This window comes from Lithobates pipiens, unplaced genomic scaffold (assembly GCF_037356315.1).
Source record: "Lithobates pipiens isolate NorthernLeopardFrog02 unplaced genomic scaffold, aLitPip1_a1.2 Scaffold_1, whole genome shotgun sequence".
Classification (NCBI taxonomy): Eukaryota; Metazoa; Chordata; class Amphibia; order Anura; family Ranidae; genus Lithobates; species Lithobates pipiens.
Genome location: NW_027507685.1, coordinates 153,227,646 through 153,246,073, shown reverse-complemented (window position 1 = coordinate 153,246,073; position 18,428 = coordinate 153,227,646). Strand labels below are relative to the sequence as shown.

The window sequence follows — 18,428 nt, the reverse complement described above, 5'->3', positions numbered from 1 at the left end:
GCAAATATCTCCTAAACCATATAGGTTTAGGAGATATTGCTTGGACCTAGAGGTAAGCCTTAATCTAGGCTTACCTGTAGGTCAAAGTGGTTTGTAAGGGTTTACAACCACTTTAAGCCAGCCATACACGAATCAAAATTTGTCTGGTTCGATCTCTCTTTAGGCAGGCTGATTGGCCCCGATCGATTCAGTAACCAGTAGTCACAAATACTGCTACCAAGAAGTCAGTTTTTCCAGTGCTCCTGCATACCACATACAGTGGGGGAAATAATTATTTGATCCCCTGCAGATTTTGTAAGTTTGCCCACTTACAATAAAATGAAGAATTTATCATTTTTATTATAGATGTATTTTAAATGATAGAGACAGAATATCAACCAAAAATCCATAAAAATAAAAAAAATGATATAAATGTTATAAATTGAGTTGCAGTTCAGTGAGTAAAATAAGTATTTGATCCCCAAGCAAAACTTGACTTAAGTACTTGGTGGAGAAACCCTTGTTGGCAAGCACAGAGGTCAGACGTTGGTGACCAGATTTGCACACATCTCAGGAGGGATTTTGGTCCACTCTTCTTTACAGATCTTCTCCAACTCCTTAAAAGGTTACTAAACCCTTATTTTTAAAATAAAAAAAAAACAAACAAACATGTCATACTTGCCTCCTCTGTGCAGCTGGTTTTGCACAGAGTGGCCTCGATCCTCCTTTTCTGGGTTCCCTCATCTGCGCTAGTAGCTCTTCCTCTTCTTGAGTGCCCCATCGGAGAAGCGCTCTACTTTGGGACAGCCGTGTGGGCATGTTCCCGAGTCCTGCTCCTGCGTTTATTGGCATAGAAAGCAGGACTTGGCCCCACCCCCTGCTTCATTGGATTTGAATGACAGCATTGGTAGCCAATGGCTGCGCTGCTATCAATCTATACAATCAGAACTGGGGAGAAAAATAGAGGGTTCAGGTGAGTAAAATGGAGGTACTGGGGGGCTGCAGCATAGAATGCATTAAGGTTAAAAACCATGAGGGTTTACAACCCCTTTAAGGTTTTTTGGCTGTCACTTGGCAGCTCAAAGTTTCAGCTCCCTCCATACATTTTCTATAAGATTAGGATCAGGAGACTGGCTAGGCCACTCCATGATCTTAATGTGCTTCTTCTTGAGCCACTCCCTTGTTGCCTTGGTGGTATGTTTTGGGTCATTGTCATGCTGGACGACCCGTCCACAACCCATCTTCAGTGTTCTGACCGAGGGAAGAAGGTTCTCATCAAAGATTTTACAATACATGGCCCCATCTATTGGCCCCTCAATGCAGCAAAGTCGGCCTGTACCTTTAGCAGAGAAAAAACCCCAAAGCATAAGGTTTCCACTTCCGTGCTTGACTGTAGAGACGGTGTTCTTTGGGTTATAATCAGCATTTTTCTTCCTCCAAACACAGTAAGTCGAGTTAATGTCAAAGAGCTCAATTTTGATCTCATCTGACTACAGCACTTTCTCCCAATCCTTCTCTGAATCATTTAGCTGTTCATTGGCAAACTTCAGTCGGGCCTGTACTGGTGCCTTCTTGAGGAGGGGGACCTTTCGGCGGCTGTAGGATTTCAATCCATGGTGGCATATTGTGTTACCAATGGTTTGTTTGGTGACTGTGGACCCAACTGTCTTGAGATCATTCACAAGATCCTCCCATGTAGTTCTGGGCTGTTCTAACATTTTTCTCGTGATGATCCTTACCCCATGAGGCAAAATCTTGCTTGGAGCTCCAGTCTGATAGCGATTGGTGGTAATTTTGTATTTCTTTCATTTCCAAATAATCGCTCCAACAGTTGTCTCCTTCTCACCAAGCTTCTGGATGATGGTCTTGTAGCCCATTCCAGCCCTACAATCTTGTCCCTGATGAGCATTGACAGCTCTTCAGTTTTGCCCATGATGGTGAGTTTTGAATGGAAGAAAGATTCTGTGGACAGGTGTCTTTTATAAACACAATGGGTTGTCATTGAGAGCACCTTATTAAATTGAAAACAGCCAAAGGCCAAACGCCGCGCTAGAGAAAGGATATGGATGTCCAAAAAATAAATCAATCGGTAGAGCAGCCAGCACCTCGAGTTTTAGAATACAAGAAAACTCCTAAATCAGTGACAAATAAAAAAAGAAGTGCAGCGCTAAGTGATAAAATAATAGTGAAAAGAAAAATTTACATAAACAATAATATCAAGAAATATGCTGGATTAATAGCACAAACTCTGCTTAATTATAATAGATTTGCACACTAGAATTAAGCATATATAATAAAAATATTTGGTGAAAAAATGCTAAAAGTGAAAACTGAGTCCCAAAAAGTGAAAGTATAGTGAAAATCAGTCCATAGATACAAGTCCTTAGGTGAATTGTCAACGAAGATCAGCGAGTATGAAATCCCTTTGCCAAGTGGAAAAACAGCCAGGAAGGGAGCAAATATTCTCCTTACCGACTCCAAAGACCAATAGAATGGTCTCAGCAAGCCCAGGGAATTCAGTCTCCCAAAAACCTATGCCGCAATACAGCTGATCCTGGATCGGTACCACTCAGGGAATAAAAATAATAAAAGCTCCCATTGTGTAGTATTTAAATAAAAAAATTACTAAAAATAAATAGATCGCACTGACAAGAAAGTTGCAATATAAAACACAATATAAAATCATCGGTGTCCCATAACACTCTCCCTGCTCGCTGTCCTCCGCAAAGCTACACCTCCAATGAGGCAAACGTGATGACATCAAAGCACCTCCCTACGTGCCGTTTCGTCACAAGCGGACGTCGTGGGCTTGAGATTTTTTTTTTATTCCCCGAGTGGTACCGATCCATGATCAGCTGTATTGCGGCATAGGTTTTTGGGAGACCGAATTCCCTGGGCTTGCTGAGACCATTCTTTTGGTCTTTGGATTCGGTAAGGAGAATATTTGCTCACTTCCTGGCTGTTTTTCCACTTGGCAAAGGGATTTAATACTCACTGATCTTTGTTGGCAATTCACCTAAGGACTTGTATCTATGGACTGATTTTCACTATACTTTCACTTTTTGGGACTCTGCCTTAGTTTTCACTTTTAGCATTTTTTTCACCAAATATTTTTAGTCACTTTAAATAATATATATATATATATTTTTTTGATGTTTATTATATATGCTTAATTCTAGTGTGCAAATCTATTATACTTAAGCAGAGTTTGTGCTATTAATCCAGCATATTTCTTGATATGTAAATTTTTCTTTTCACTATTGTTTTATCACTTAGCGCTGCACTTATTTTTTATTTGTCACCTTATTAAATTGACTGGACTAATCTGTGCACCACATACTGTAACCAGTCTGTGGGAGCCAGAATTATTGTGGTTGGTAGGGGATCAAATACTTAATTTTACTCACTGAACTGCAACTCAATTTATAACATTTGTATCATGTGTTTTTTGGTTGATATTCTGTCTCTATTGTTTAAAATACACCTATGATAAAAAAAAATTATAGACCTTTAATTTCTTTGTAAGTGGGCAAACTTACATAATCTGCAGGGGATCAAATATTTATTTTTCCCTACTGTATAATAACCTCAACCCAGCATAGTGCCTTCTCTCCTAAAAGTGCCGTGAGACTCTCTACTCACAAAAACACTTGTACCAGAACAAAGTACAATTAGGGACTAACACAAGCAGAGGAGAGCATAAAGCAGCTTGGGTGGGAAAAATGTGCTTTTGTCTACTACTGAAGAAGTCCCAGGAATGTGGACACCTACAAACTCAGATCCGTTTCCTCCTTGATGCGATCAATGCTTCTCTTCAGACGAGTGTTTTCATTCTCTGTCTCGGCCAGTTCTTGCGATACTTCGTGGAGTTCTTCATTCTTGGCGTTCAGCAATCGCTTGGAGGCTTCCAGCTGGGCTTCAAAACGCTCAATGGAGTGATCCCTCTTCTTTAGCTCCACCTGGTTAAACAGACACGTTTATCCACGTTTTCCTTTTGTTACTGCTACAATAGATAAGAGAACTAGTCAGTCCCCTCACCTCGTTCTTCAGCGTCCCGACTTCACACATCAAGCTGTCGATCTTCTTTTCATAGGAGTTGATCTTGCTGCGTACAACCTCCTCCTCATCTGTGGAGAGGTCACTCATGCGTAATGCACACATCATCTTCTCCATATCTGGAGGTGTTATATCCAAGCGATGAGTGGAACCCTATTAGAGAAAATTAAGAAATTGCATAGTTTTGGATTATAAAAAAACATTGTTAAAGTTTTCAATCCAAGCTCCTCCCCAATAATGAAACTGCTACTCTGATTTCACTGCACACTGTGAGCTTCTCACAATCTGCATTAGATAGAAGCTCGCGCAAGTCAGATGGATCAGCTGCCATCACCCCAAGTAGAAAAATGTGATCCCTAGGGGACAATTTATTAGAATAAGGAGGAACTGTGACAGAATGGCTGATTATTTGGAACATACACAAACACCACAAAGGAAATGCACCTACAAAGGCTACCAATTCAAAAGAAAATTGCAAGTTTATTGGACCTTCATATTGGAGTGGGGTGGGTTTGTCTAGGTTTGTGGTGGGAAGGGGGGAGGGCCCTGGGGTGGCCTGGGTTGTGGTGGGGATGTGGGGTTTGACCTTTGCCACATATATACAATTTTTTAATATATGAATGGCCAATAAAAAGGTACAATTTTCTTTTGAATTGGTAGCCTTTGTAGGTGTATTTTCTTTTGTGGTGTTTGTGTATGGTATATTTTTGGAAACATCTCCCTGTATATAAGGGTATAGGCATCATTTAAAGAAAAAAAAAAATTCCCAGGATTCAAACAATAGAGGGGATTTTGTTACAGATCCAAAGATTGTTAGATACGTGCCGTTGCTTCAGTTGTACTGTGCCGTTATCAGCGGCTCCCGCGCAGGAGTGGCGTTGTTGCGGCTCCGGCCAATCACAGCACCCGTAAGTAACCCCCCCAGGGAGATGTCGGCCGCCAGAGTGGTGAACGAGGACTGCTGCGGGGGCTTCAATCTCAGGTAAGTAATTCATAATGTGCATACTAGCTCATTCTGCCTTTGTCTTGCAGGTTTTTTTTTTTTTTTATGGTTTACAACCACTTCAATAGGGGCTCCTCTGTGAGAATCAGTGATGGAAAGGATCTGGGGGTCCTAACAGATTATTACAGATTTAGCAATAACATGCAAAGCCAATCTGCAGCTGGCAAAGCTAGCAAAAAAATGTCATTCATTAAAGAAATACATTAATCATTCTATCCCTGTACAATACCCTGGTTCAGCCTCAACTTGAATATCCAGCTCCATTCAAGTCACCAATCCTCAGGAAACATGTTTTTGAATTAGAAAGAGTTCAGCGAAGGGGAAAAATGAATGAAAGGGGAGTGGAGGAGCTCAGCTTTCAGGATCAAATACATTGATTACAGTCGATAAGGTATTGGTCAGACTACAGAAAGCAACACCCATCCAGATTAGCACCACATCCCAAGCTGGAGCAATGAAATGAAGGAGAGAAAAGGATAGGGATTTTCATGGTGCTTGGATAACGATTTCAAAAGAAAAAAAAATATAAACTTTTAGATATAATATTTATTGAAATCAAGGTTAAAATCAATTCATACATAAAATATGCAGAGGTTTACATAGAAGGTGGTATTCGAGGTCAGAAGTGAATTTATCAGAAAAGTTCATTGCACATTATCCTGACATTTTTCGCTGATACGCTTCTTCAGGGGATGTGCAAGCTATCAGAGACACTATACAAAAATAATAAAACAAACACACAAAATACACAGAAATAAATAAATAATTATGACTTGGATATGAAAGCACATCAGACTACCAACATCACAGAAGCAGCGCTTACCCCAGACCATTACCAACTACTGAGAACCACTGCCTGATATAGCACACCTGCAGCCAAGACCCGAGTCCTGTGTATCCAAATGGTCATAGAAGGCAGAAAAAAAAAAAATCAAGCTAAAACAAAAAGGGAAGTATGAAATAATATAAATATATACTATAAAAATATAAAATTCTGCTAAAGATGAAACTAGCAGAAAAAAAAAGGATGCGTTGTGCATCTCTCCAAATAAATTTGAATAGATGAAGAGATGAAGGGGCTCAGGTAAGTAAAATGGGGGGGGGGGGGGGGGGGTCGGTCACTGCCAGGTGTTTTTTTTTACCTTAAAGCGGTTGTATACCCGCTGAATTTTTTATTTTTTTGCTCACCTGCAAAGGAAAAGGCATAATAATGAGCTAGTATCCACGCTGAAGGGAGCTGACATGTTCCCTCTGCGTTTCTTCCGGGTATCGCAGCTCAGGCGCTGTGAGTGGCTGGAGCAGCGAAATCATCACTCCCGCGCATGCGCGCGGGAGATTTCTCTCTGGCAGGGTCCGCCGTCTGCCGGGCTTTCAGCCGAGAATCCCCTTGTGCGCATGCGCCTCTGCAGTCAGCGGCGCATTGCGAGGGAAATATCTCCTAAACCGTACAGGTTTAGGAGATATTTTTTTACCTACGGGTAAGCCTTATTATAGGCTTTCCTGTAGGTAAAAGTCCCAAATTTGACTATACAACCACTTTAATGCATAGGATGCATTAAGGTAAAAAAAAAACTTGTGCTGCGTACACACAAGCGGAATGTCCGACAGAAAAAGTCAGACAGGAGCTTTTCATCGTATATTCCGATCGTGTGTATGCCCCATCGGACTTTTTACTTTGAAAATTCTGATGGACCTAGAAATAGAACATGTTCTAAATATTTCCAACGGAATCAATTCCTATCGGGAAAACCGCTCGTCTGTATGCTGTTCCAACTGACCAAAAACGACGCATGCTCTGAAGCAAGTACGAGACGGAAGCTATTGAATTTCCTTTTTCTAGTCCCGTCGTACACGTTGTGCGTCAACGCGTTCTTGGCGATCGGACTTTGGTGTGATCGTGTGTACGCACAACAGTTTCAGCGGATCAGAAAAACCCTCATAGTTTATTCCGATGGGAAAACTGGTCGTATGTACAGGGTATCACCTTTACAACCACTTTAACCTTCAACAGGCCAGACAGAATGGTAGCTATTGGAAAAAGGCAAAAGTTAGGTCAGCTATCAGGGGGCCTTACAACCTTTAACTGGCCAGGCCAGCATCGTTCGGCGGTGGAGGAGCGGTGTATACATTAAAAATGAATGAGTACTGCTGCTGAATCGCCTACAAAGCACTTTGGCAGCGCTAGCGGCCGAATAACAGCGCTAGAACGACGGTAAAGCTCTGCTAAAACTAGCAGTGTTTTTCCGTCAACGCTCCAGTGTGAAAGCAGCCTAATAAACTGTTTATTCTGTGGTCCCAGAAGAGGACAGTTGGCCACCACTTGTGGTTAGAAGAAAGGAGCTTGAACCTTTGATTGCAGAAATGGTTCTTTAAAGCTAGAGCAGTTAAAATGTAGAACTCCCTCCCACAGGAAGTGGTATTGGCTAAGAGTGTCGATGTCAGGGCTGGCTTAGCCCTTCCTTCTCTGGGCTGGCCGCTCAGCTGTCGGCTAATTGCCAGCTCTCTTCACCTCTGCTTCACCCTGGTCACATCACTGAAACCATCTCCTGTGGTTTGTTTAACCCTTTCATGACTAAGCCTATTTTCGGCATTTGGTGTTTACAAGTTAAAATCCATATTTTTTGCTAGAAAATTACTTGGAACCCCCAAACATTATATATATTTTTTTAGCAGGGACTCTAGAGAATAAAACGGCGATTGTTGCAATATTTTATGTCACACGGTATTTGCGCAGCGGTGTTTTAAACGCAACTTTTTGGGAAAAGGGACACTTTCATGAATTAAAAAAAAACAAAACAAAAAAAAACAGTAAAATTAGCCCAATTTTTTTGAATAATGTGAAAGATAATGTTACGCCGAGTAAATAGATACCAAACATGTCACACTTTATAATCGCACGCACTTGTGGATTGACGACAAAGTACGGTACCTAAAAATCTCAATAGGCGACGCTTTAAAAAATGTTTACGGTTACCAGGTTAGCGGTACAGAGGAAGTCTAGTGCTAGAATTATTGCTCTCGCTCTGACGATCGCGGCAATATCTCACATGTGTGATTTGAACACCGTTTACATACGCGGGCGCGACTTCCGTATGCGTTTTCTTTGCTTCGCGAGCTCGCGGGGACGGCGGGCGCTTTAAACATTTTTTTTTTACATTTTTTTATTTATTTTATTTATTTTAAAACGACTAAATTGTTTTAAAAAATAAAATAAAAATTTTGATCACTTTTATTGCTGTCACAAGGAATGTAAACATCCCTTGTGACAGTAATAGGTGGTGACAGGTACTCTTTATGGAGGGATCGGGGGGTCTAAAAGACCCCCCACCGCTCCTTTACACTTCAATGTATTCAGATCGCCGAAAACTGCGATTCTGAATACCGTATATTTTTTTTAAAACCGGCGCCATTGGCAGCCGAGTAAACTGGAAGTGACGTCATGACGTCGCTTCCGTGTTTACTATGAGGAGACTGGAACGAAGCCGATTACGGCTTTGTTCCAGTTCCTCCCCAGTGGCCGGAGGCAGCGCAACTTGAATCGGTGCTCCCGAACGAACGGGAGCACCGGTAACAGCGGCGGGAGGGGGGGGGACGTCCCCTCCCGCTCCTCCGGCATAACAGCCGAGCGGCTTTTAGCTGCATCGGTTGTTATGGCTGGAAAGCCAATCGCCTGCTGAAGAAAACGGTACCGGGATGATGCCTGCAGGTGCGGGCATCATCCCGGTATACCCCCCGGAAGCCGAGTACGCAGATCTGCGTACGCTTGGCAGGAAAGGGTTAAAGACTGGCTTGCTGACATCCCTTCTGGCTCCTTATCCTGCTTGCTGTGCTCTACTTGGATCCCTGACTTCTGGCCTGGCTGACTACCCGATCTGGTTACTGGACTCTGGCTATGCTTGACTACGTTATTTCTATTTACCTTTTATTTTTATTAATAAACAAGTGTGATTTAATTGTACTTCTGTCTCAGCCTGATTCATGGTTTCCTACAGTAGGCGAAGGCTATGAATTCAGAAGATACAGTCAATCCACTTGTTGGTAATATTTTTTCCAGATTGGATGAGCAAGATCACCGCATGGATCAGTTTGCCTTGGCGTTACAAACGCTCCTGAATCACACGGCTCACCTGGAATCCCCCACGGTGGCTGCTCCGGTACAACCTGAGTCGCAGGCCATCCCTGCTGCTGCACCAGTCTCTGTGCAGGCACCCGCCTTGAGTATTACGTCAATAAGAGGTATGTCTGGTTCTGCTCCGCTTCTCCAGCGATTTGGGGGCGATCCAGTTCAATGCAGAGGGTTTCTCAATCAGGTTGAGATATACTTTGAGATGCTGCCCCAGGCATTTCCCCACGGACAGAAGCAAAGATATCTTTGCTTTCTGAGAGAGCCTTGGCCTGGGCTAACCCTCTATGGGAGACGCAAAAACCTGTTGTCTTGAGTTACCCTCAGTTTGTGGACTCCTTTAAAAGGGTTTTTGACGTTCTCGCACGCTCCGCTTCTGCTGCCAAGTGCCTCATGTCCATCAGAGTACGAGAACTGTTGCCGATTACGCCATTGAATTCCGTACTCTGGCAGCAGAGGTTGCTTGGAACAATGAGGCCCTCGTGGCTGCTTTTTCTCATGGTCTCTCGGATTCCATCAAGGATGATATAGCAGCCTGAGATATACCCACTGAGTTGGAGAGCTTGATCTCGTTTGCCATCCTCATTGACTCCAGACTCAGAGAAAGACTTTCTCTTAAGGAGCACTTGCAGAAGCCTCCTGTACGTTTGCCTCCGAGCTTTGTAGTCCCTCCCATGCCTCCCTCACCTCCCATGCCTCCTGGTACCGAGTTGGTCAGTGAAGATGAACCCATACACCTGGGCTTCACGCGTCTCTCTGCGGATGAGAGAGCCTTTAGGAGGAGGGAGAGATTGTGCCTTTATTGTGGCCAGGCAGGTCACTTTTTGAAGTCTTGTCATACCCGTCCAGGGAACGCCCGAACCTTGAGGTCCTGTCATGGACAGAACTTAGGTGACGTTGTTTCGTCCCCAGTTATCCAGAAGGATAAGCCCCTGGTTTTGGTCACCCTTTCTTGGGCTGAGTCGTCCATCGAGATACAGGCTCTAATCGACTCTGGGGCTGCAGGCCTGTTCATTGATGCTGCATTTGTTTTGCAGCACTCGATTCCGTTGCAGCTGCATGACACTCCACTTGCCATTGAGGCTCTTGACGGGAGACCTTTACAGTCTGTCCATGTGACTCATGAGACAGTTCCATCGTCCATGGCCGTAGGGGCTCTTCACCATGAGATAATCCAATTCCAAGTTATTTCCTCACCCAGGTTTCCGCTGGTTATTGGTTATCCTTGGTTACAGAGGCATAACCCATCTTTTGATTGGCTCCATGCTGAGGTTCTCTCCTGGTCACCACAATGCAGTGAGACATGCTTCCTGAAGGTATCCAAGGTCCTGTGCACCTCTTCACTCCCCTCCCTGCCAGAGGAGTACCGTGATTTTAGTGATGTCTTTGATAAAGGTCAAGCCGGTAGTTTGCCTCCACATCGGGCTTATGATTGCGCAATTGACCTTCAACTTGGTGCCATACCTCCCCGTGGCCGGGTTTACCCTTTGTCGGTCTTGGAGGAGTATGTTACCGACGCACTTTCTCAAGGTTTTATTCGCAAATCCTCGTCTCCTGCTGGTGCTGTTTTCTTCTTTTTGAAAAAGAAGAGCGGTGAACTGAGACCTTGTATAGATTATAGGGGTCTCAATCATGTCACGATTAAGAATGCCTACCCGATTCCATTGATTACAGAGTTATTTGACCGCCACAAGGGAGCAACGGTTTTCACTAAGCTTGACCTGAGCGGGGCATACAATCTCGTGCGCATTAAGGAGGGTGATGAGTGGAAAACTGCGTTTAATACCAGAACAGGCCATTATGAATACCTGGTAATGGCTTCTGGCCTTTATAACGCCCCGGCAGTTTTCCAGGAATTTATTAACAATGTCCTCCGAGATTTGTTGCAGTTGTGTGTGGTGGTTTATCTCAATGATATCCTCATATTTTCCAAGTCCCTGGAGAGCCACCACACAGATGTCTGTCGTGTGCTTCAGAAACTAAGAGAGAACAATCTCTATTGTAAACTGGAGAAGTGCGAGTTCCATCGTGAACAGGTTACATTCCTGGGCTATGTCATTTCCACTGCTGGTTTTTCGATGGACCCAGAGAAACTGTCGGCAGTCCTACAGTGGCCTTGACCCGTGGGTTTACGTCCTCTGCAGTGTTTCCTGGGCTTTGCCAACTACTATTGGACGTTTATTCGTAACTTTTAGTCTCTGGTCATGCCCCTGACTGATATGACCAGAAAGGACGGTAACCCACAGAGTTGGTCTCCAGAGTCCATTAAGGCCTTTGAGACTCTCAAGGCCGCCTTTGTTTCTGCTCCTGTGTTGGCACATCCTGATCCTAAATTGCCTTTTATCCTAGAAGTTGATGCTTCTGAGACTGGAGTTGGCACCCTTCTGTCTCAACGTCCTAACTCTGAGAGCGCTATGCATCCGTGTGGCTACTTTTCCAAGAAATTGTCACCTGCTGAGTGCAATTATGAGATTGGTGACAGAGAGCTGTTGGTGATCATTTTAGCCCTGAAAGAATGGAGACATCTCCTTGAAGGTACCACTGTGCCCATTCTTATTCTTACTCACCATAAGAATCGTACATTCTTGTCTGAGGCTAAGCGACTCTCTCCCAGAAGGGCGCGATGGGCTCTTTTCTTGTCGAGCTTTAATTACATTGTCTCATTCTTACCCGGTACTAAGAATGTAAGGGCTGATGCCTTGTCACAACAATTTTCCTCCAATTCCAAGTCGGAGTTGGTTCCGGTTCCTATGATTTCTCCTGATCGTATCTTGGCTACGGTTCGCACCAGTCTTATTTCTCCTTTGGGTGACAAAATTCTTGCTGCTCAGGTCCATGCTTCTCCCGATAAACCTTGTGACCGCTGCTTTGTCCCTGAAAGTCTCCGTATAGCTGTGCTCCAGACTTACCATTCTCCCACGGCAGCTGGCCATCCTGGGAAGAATCAACTCATTTGGGCCATTTCCCAACAATTCTGGTGGCCTAGTCTATGGGCTGATGTTACTGCCTTCGTAGCTGCCTGTCCCGTGTGTGCTCAGAGTAAGACTCCACGACACCTTCCAGTGGGCCTCCTACAACCCATACCCAATGGAGAGAGGCTCTGGACTCCCCTGTCTATGGATTTCATTGTGGACTTGCCCAACTCCCAAGGAAATACTGTTATCCTTATGGTGGTTGACCAGTTCTTAAAGATGTGTCATTGTATTCCACTTAAAAAGTTGCCTACCTCTAAAAAACTGGCTTTCATTTTTGCTCAGGAGATCTTTCGCTTACATGGGCTACCCAAGGTGATTGTCTCGGACAGGGGCAGTCAGTTTGTCTCCCGGTTCTGGCAAGTCTTTTGTGCACAGTTGGGAATCCAGCTTGCGTTCTCTTCTGCGTATCACCCGCAGTCTAATGGGGCCGCAGAACGAGCCAATCAGTCCTTGGAGCAATTCCTATGTTGCTATATTTCTGACCATCATAACAACTGGTCTGACCTATTACCTTGGGTTGAGTTTGCTCACAACAGTACCTTGAATTCTGCCTCCCGAATGTCTCCATTTATGGCGAATTATGGTTTCCAACCTTCCATGTTGCCTGACTCGTTTGTTCCGCAGAGTATTCCTGCGTTAGAGGAGCATGTCCGTGGTCTTCGTTCCACTTGGATACAAGTCCAGGAGGCTTTGCGTCATGCTAATGATAGGTACAGACTCCATGCTGAGCGCAGACGCCTGCCTGCGCCTTCCTACCAGGTGGTGGACAGGGTCTGGCTGTCATCTCACAACCACCGGCTTCGTGTTCCCTCACTGAAGTTTGCACCTCGGTTTATTGGGCCTTTCCGTATCCTTCGCAGGATTAACCCAGTGGCTTACGCGTTGGACCTTCCTCCTAGCATGCACATCTCAAATGTGTTTCATGTCTCCTTATTGAAACCGTGGGTCAGTAACCGAATTAAAGACTCCGTTTACTGCTCTTGGTTGACAGGCGTGGCACCTGGTGTGGTCTTCTGCTGCTGTAGCCCATCTGCTTCAGGATTCAAAGTGTTGTGCGTTCAGAGATGGTATTCTACAAACCTTTATTGTGACAAGTGGTTATTTGAGTTACTGTTGCCGATCTATCGTCTGCCCATTCTCCTCTGACATCAACAAGGAATTTTCCTCCACACAACTTCCGCTCACTGGATATTTTCTCTTTTTTGGACCATTCTCTGTAAACTCTAGAGATGGTTGTGAGGGAAAATCCCAGTAGATCAGCAGTTTGTGAAATAATCAGACAAGCCCATCCGGCACCAACAACAATGTCATGTTCAAAGTCACTTAAATCCCCTTTCTTCCACATTCTGATGGTCGGTTTGAACTTCAACAAGTTGTCTTTACTGCGTCTAGATGCCTTAATGCATTGAGTTGCTGCCATGTGACTGGCTGGTTAGAAATTTCTGTTGCCAAACAATTTAACAGGTGTGCCTAATAAAGTGGCTGGCGAGTGTATGTATTCTTGGGCCCGAATTCTTCTCAAGCCCCGTCCAAACTTGTGCAGTAACATGAATGGAGCAGGAGGTAGACACCAGTTCCATAGTCTCATTGAAATCTTTGGGGAGTTTCTTCACAAGCCCAAACAGTGGCAAAGAATATTTCAGGCTGAAGGATGTGAACAGCCATCACTGCCATGAAGTGGTAAGTGAGCACCCGGGGGGGTTCCAGGCTAGATGTGGGGCTAAGGATGAGCCGTTTTATTCCCCTGCACCTGTCTTTTTAAGAGTGTAAAAACACAAAACAACAAAAATACAATACATTGCAGCTTAGCAGCCGTTACACGTAGTGGCTGCTTTAGTGTTTTCATTATATGATTCCCCACCCCCTTTTCTCCCCCCCATTTGATGATCCTGCCAGTAACATACTTCCTTGCTTACACTGCACAGTATCTATAGGGGAGTAGTGTTGTCAGCCTAGGACAGGACTACAGAACACCTCCTTCTTATCTTCACAATATTAAATACCAACATACGTTTGCAATTCCTGAGTGGAAAGACCACTTACCTCCCATTTGAATCCAGCATCTCGTACAGAGGTTTTCCCTGGAGGAATCCATGGGACCCTAGTCTTCACCTTAACTGTTCGCCGAAGATTCCCGGGATCACTTTTCCCTTTGCTTTTGGGTCCTTTCTAATCAGAGATATAAACCAAAGAATTTGTTCAGATATTAGGAATTAGGTCAGATTCAAACACATTTCTAGAAAGTTAATACCTCGGATTGCGAGTAAAGCGATTTACAAGCGTTTTTGCAAAACAAGCTATTATTTATTTTAAATCCTGACTCGGTCTGCAAGCTTTGTCTTGCGAAACGAGCTGGATTCAAGCCTCTGGAGTGTGCAGTAACGCATTTGGCCAGAGGTGCGGGGGCGCTCTGAAACGTTTGGAAACTGTTCCCGAGTGTATCTGAGTGCATCCAAGTGGCTCCGAGTGTTTCCGGTGCCCCCCCCCACCTCTGGTTACATGCAGTACTGCATACACTAGCAGTGCCACTGGAACAGATTATATGAGTTTCCATTATTTCCTATGGGGAAACTCGCTTTGATACAAGACTGCTTTGGATTACAAGCATTCTTCTGAAATGCATTATGCTCGTAATCCAAGGTACCGCTGTATTGTAGTCTAACCTTTACAAAATATTTACAAAAGGGGTATTCAGCTGAACCCGGGGAACCTTTCATTGCACATGGTTTACAATGTTCTCCTAAGTGATTTTTCTGTTACAAGTTGAATCAGGGGCCCCCGAGTCACCTGTTGGCAACCTTTCTTCAGTGGTGACTGGCGCTCCCTTGGTAAAAGCTCTATAGTGCCTCCCTCTGTTTGGACAGTTGTGATTGGACAAAACTTTAGCACGTCATTACCAGCCACGACCCGCATATCCCTACTGGTCTGTGAAGCAGTCCACCAGAGTGATGGGCCAATAGGAAGATGTGATAGTGAGGCATGAAAAAATAAAATAAAAAAAAAAATAAAAAAAAAAACACCCCACCACCTGGAAGGATCAGAGCTTTGCCTGTTCACAACAGTCTGGCACTTGGAAGCAGAAGGTATTTTAAAGTGTTACTAAACCCACAATGGTATAATCAGTCTGTATATGCAGTAAAGCAGGTTTGTTATACTCAGTGTGGAACCTAAGGGATTAATTCTCCACATTGTGTAAAAAGGCTGTTTGATTCTGTCTTCTCTGATCCTTCCTTTCTTCCACAGTCCCCAATCCATCACCTGATAGTACAGAGCCTTTGCAGCACTCTGCACATGCTCAGTTCACACCGTATTGCTAGAGAGTTTTTTTCCTTTGGGGTGCATGTGATCGACACAGGGCCAATCAGCACAATCCAGACAGGGGTCAGGGGTCATGCAGCCTCATAGGACAATCAGAAGTGAATGAAAACTCCTCCTACAAGCTTTAACCAGACATTGATAGAAGTCACCAGACTGCTATATACTGCTGATGGGAAAAGGTATTTAGCAGTTTATATTTACTTAACTAATTGCATTTCCATGTTCTGTGACCAGATATGGCGAATGCAGGCTCCTGGGTTTAGTAACACTTTAAAGTCATTACAGAGGACAACTCTTTACATCTGGAGGAAAAGTGATTTAACCTCCACATACGGAAAGGCTTCTAAACAGTAAGAGCTGTGAAAATGTGGAATGGACTCCCTCAAGAACTAGTTGTGGCCAGCCTAGTAGATTCTTTTAACCGCTTGGGGGCCGTCCCATCAACATTTACTGCTGCAAGGTGGCCGCTGTGCGCTGGATCACACATCTGGTACATGATCGGCCTTTCTGGGTAATATCGGCTGTGCTGCGATTTGTTAAAGCACAAGGTGATCAGCAGATCCCGGCCAATGATTGATCGTGGGGACCTGCTGATTGGCTTCCATCATTAAAGTGGGGTACCCCCTAAAAAAAAAAAATTAAAAGTCAGCAGCTACAAATACTGCAGCTGCTGGCTTTTAATAATCGGACACTTACCTGCCCCAGGGTCCAGCGATGCGGGGGAACGAAGCCCCCCCCCCCTCGCTCCCCGCTCCGCTCGCGGCGCCGTCATGCATACTGTGGGCACCCGGCTGTGGCTTCACAGCCGGGCACCCACTGCGCATGCGCGAGCGGCGCAGGGCGCCGTGATACGCCGTAAGTCACCTGGGACACATGACAGGTCCCAGGTGAATGTGCGGCGCGAGGGGAAGTGATGTCACCAGCCCGGGAAATGAAGAAGGCAGATTACGAGGGACCCCCTAGCAACCGGTATTTAGAGGTGAGTAAAACATTTTTTTTTTGCCAATAATTTTTTTTTTTTTTTATGAATTTTAAGCAGCTTTTAATTTTTTGGTGGCAACACCACTTTAACAGAAGAGAGCTGTGTGTTTTAAACAAAACAGAGCACTGAACATTGACATTCGATCTTGCCGTTTTTTCATTCTCTACGAAGCAGGGAAAAACAACAAGAACACTTAGTAAAAGCAGCACATATAACACACATTTCACATGGTTAGGCATACAGTTATCCCCTTGACCGCCCCTAGAAGTTAACCCCTTCTCAGCCAGTGTCATATGTACAGTGACAGTGTATAGTATTAGCACTGATCGCTGTATTAGTGTCAATGTACACCCAGCCAGCGTCAGTTATTGTCTGATTGTCTGCCACACTATTACAGTCCCACTATAAGTCGCTGATCACCGCCAATGCAAGTATAACAAAAATCTGTTTTCTTCCAGTCCACTTCTTATCTGTTAAAAAAAAAAAAAAAAAAAAACAGATCTGTTTTCCTCCAGTCACAGCATTCCCCCCACAGTTAGAAAGCACTTCCTCGTGATAGCGAACCTTGGCACCCCAGATGTTTTGGAACTACATTTCCCATGATGCTCATGCACTCCGCAGTGTAGTTGAGCATCATGGGAAATGTAGTTACAAAAAATATCTGGGGTACCAAGGTTCACCATCACTGCCCTAGGAGCACACATAACCTTTGATCTGATGTTAACTCCTTCCTGCCAGTGTCATTTATACAGTGACAGTGCATTTTTTTTTAGCATTGATCACTGTATTGGTGTCACTTAGTGTCAGATTTGTCTGCCACAATCCTGCAAACAAACAAATAAATAAATAAATAAATAAATCGCTGACCACCACCATCACTAGTAAATAACAATAAAAAATAAATAAAAAGTCCATAAATCTGTCCCATAGTTTGTAGATGCTATAACTTTTGCGCAAACGAATCAATGTACCCTATTTGGAATTTTACCAAAGACATGTAGCAATGTAAAATGTTGGCCTCAATTTAGGAAGAAATTAGATTTTTTTTTAACTGGATGTTTTATAACAAAGTAAAAAAAAATTTTTTTTTTCAAAATGTTCTGTGCTTTTTTTTATTTATATAATAAAAAAACCCATCCAAAGAAAGCTCTTTTTGTATGAAAAATTATATAAAATTTCATTTGTGTACAGTGCTGCATGACCGCGCAATTACCAGTTAAAGTAGCGCAGTGCTGAATAGCAAAAAAATAGCCTGGTCACAAAGGGTATAAAACCTTCCGAGGGTTAACAAAGAACTGGATGCATTCCTAAACTAACAAAATATAAATTGATACTAACATTTATAGATGATAACACTAGAAATTGATCCAGGGAATATCTGATTGCCTTCAAGGGATCGCTGGAGCAAATTGGAGTTGCCTTCTTCTGGATCAGTTGTGGGTAGAGGATTCTGTATATGGAGGTTTTCTATTGGTTGAACTAGATAGACAGAAGATGAATGGAAGGTGCCTGCATTTTACACCTCTCATCAGCTTTTTTAACCACTTTCAGACCGGACCATTTTGCTGGTAAATGACCAGAGGTCTTTTTACACTTTGGCACTGCGCTGCTTTAACTGGTAATTGCGCGGTCATGCAATGTTGTACCCAAACAAAATTTGCGTCCTTTTCTTCCCACAAATAGAGCTTTCTTTTGATGGTATTTGATTGCCTCTGCGATTTTTATTTTTTGCGATATAAACGTAAAAAGACCGCAAATTTTGAAAAAAAATGATATTTTCTACTTTTTGTTATTAGAAAAATCCAATAAACTCAATTTTAGTCATACATTTAGGCCAAAATGTATTCAGCCACATGTCTTTGGTAAAAAAAAAAGTCAATAATTGTATATTTATTGGTTTGCGCAAAAGTTGTCACATCTACAAACTAAGGTACGTTTTCTGCAATTTACGCAGCTTTTAGTTTACGACTGCCTATCTCATTTCTTGAGGTG

The 18,428-nt window shown here is 43.6% G+C and overlaps 1 protein-coding gene across 3 annotated transcripts in view; it reads right to left on the bottom strand.

The window, feature by feature from the left end:
• ODF2 (outer dense fiber of sperm tails 2) overlaps positions 1 to 18,428 on the bottom strand; it is a 152,826-nt gene that overhangs the window by 116,712 nt on the left and 17,686 nt on the right. For all 3 annotated transcript variants that reach the window (XM_077478699.1, XM_077478701.1, XM_077478700.1), the window contains exons 3-5: positions 14,180 to 14,305; positions 4,018 to 4,188; positions 3,751 to 3,938 (exon numbers count right to left, since the gene is read on the bottom strand). In XM_077478699.1, the coding sequence (XP_077334825.1) occupies positions 3,751 to 3,938; positions 4,018 to 4,188; positions 14,180 to 14,305 (485 nt within the window). The remainder of the gene's footprint in view (positions 1 to 3,750; positions 3,939 to 4,017; positions 4,189 to 14,179; positions 14,306 to 18,428) is intronic.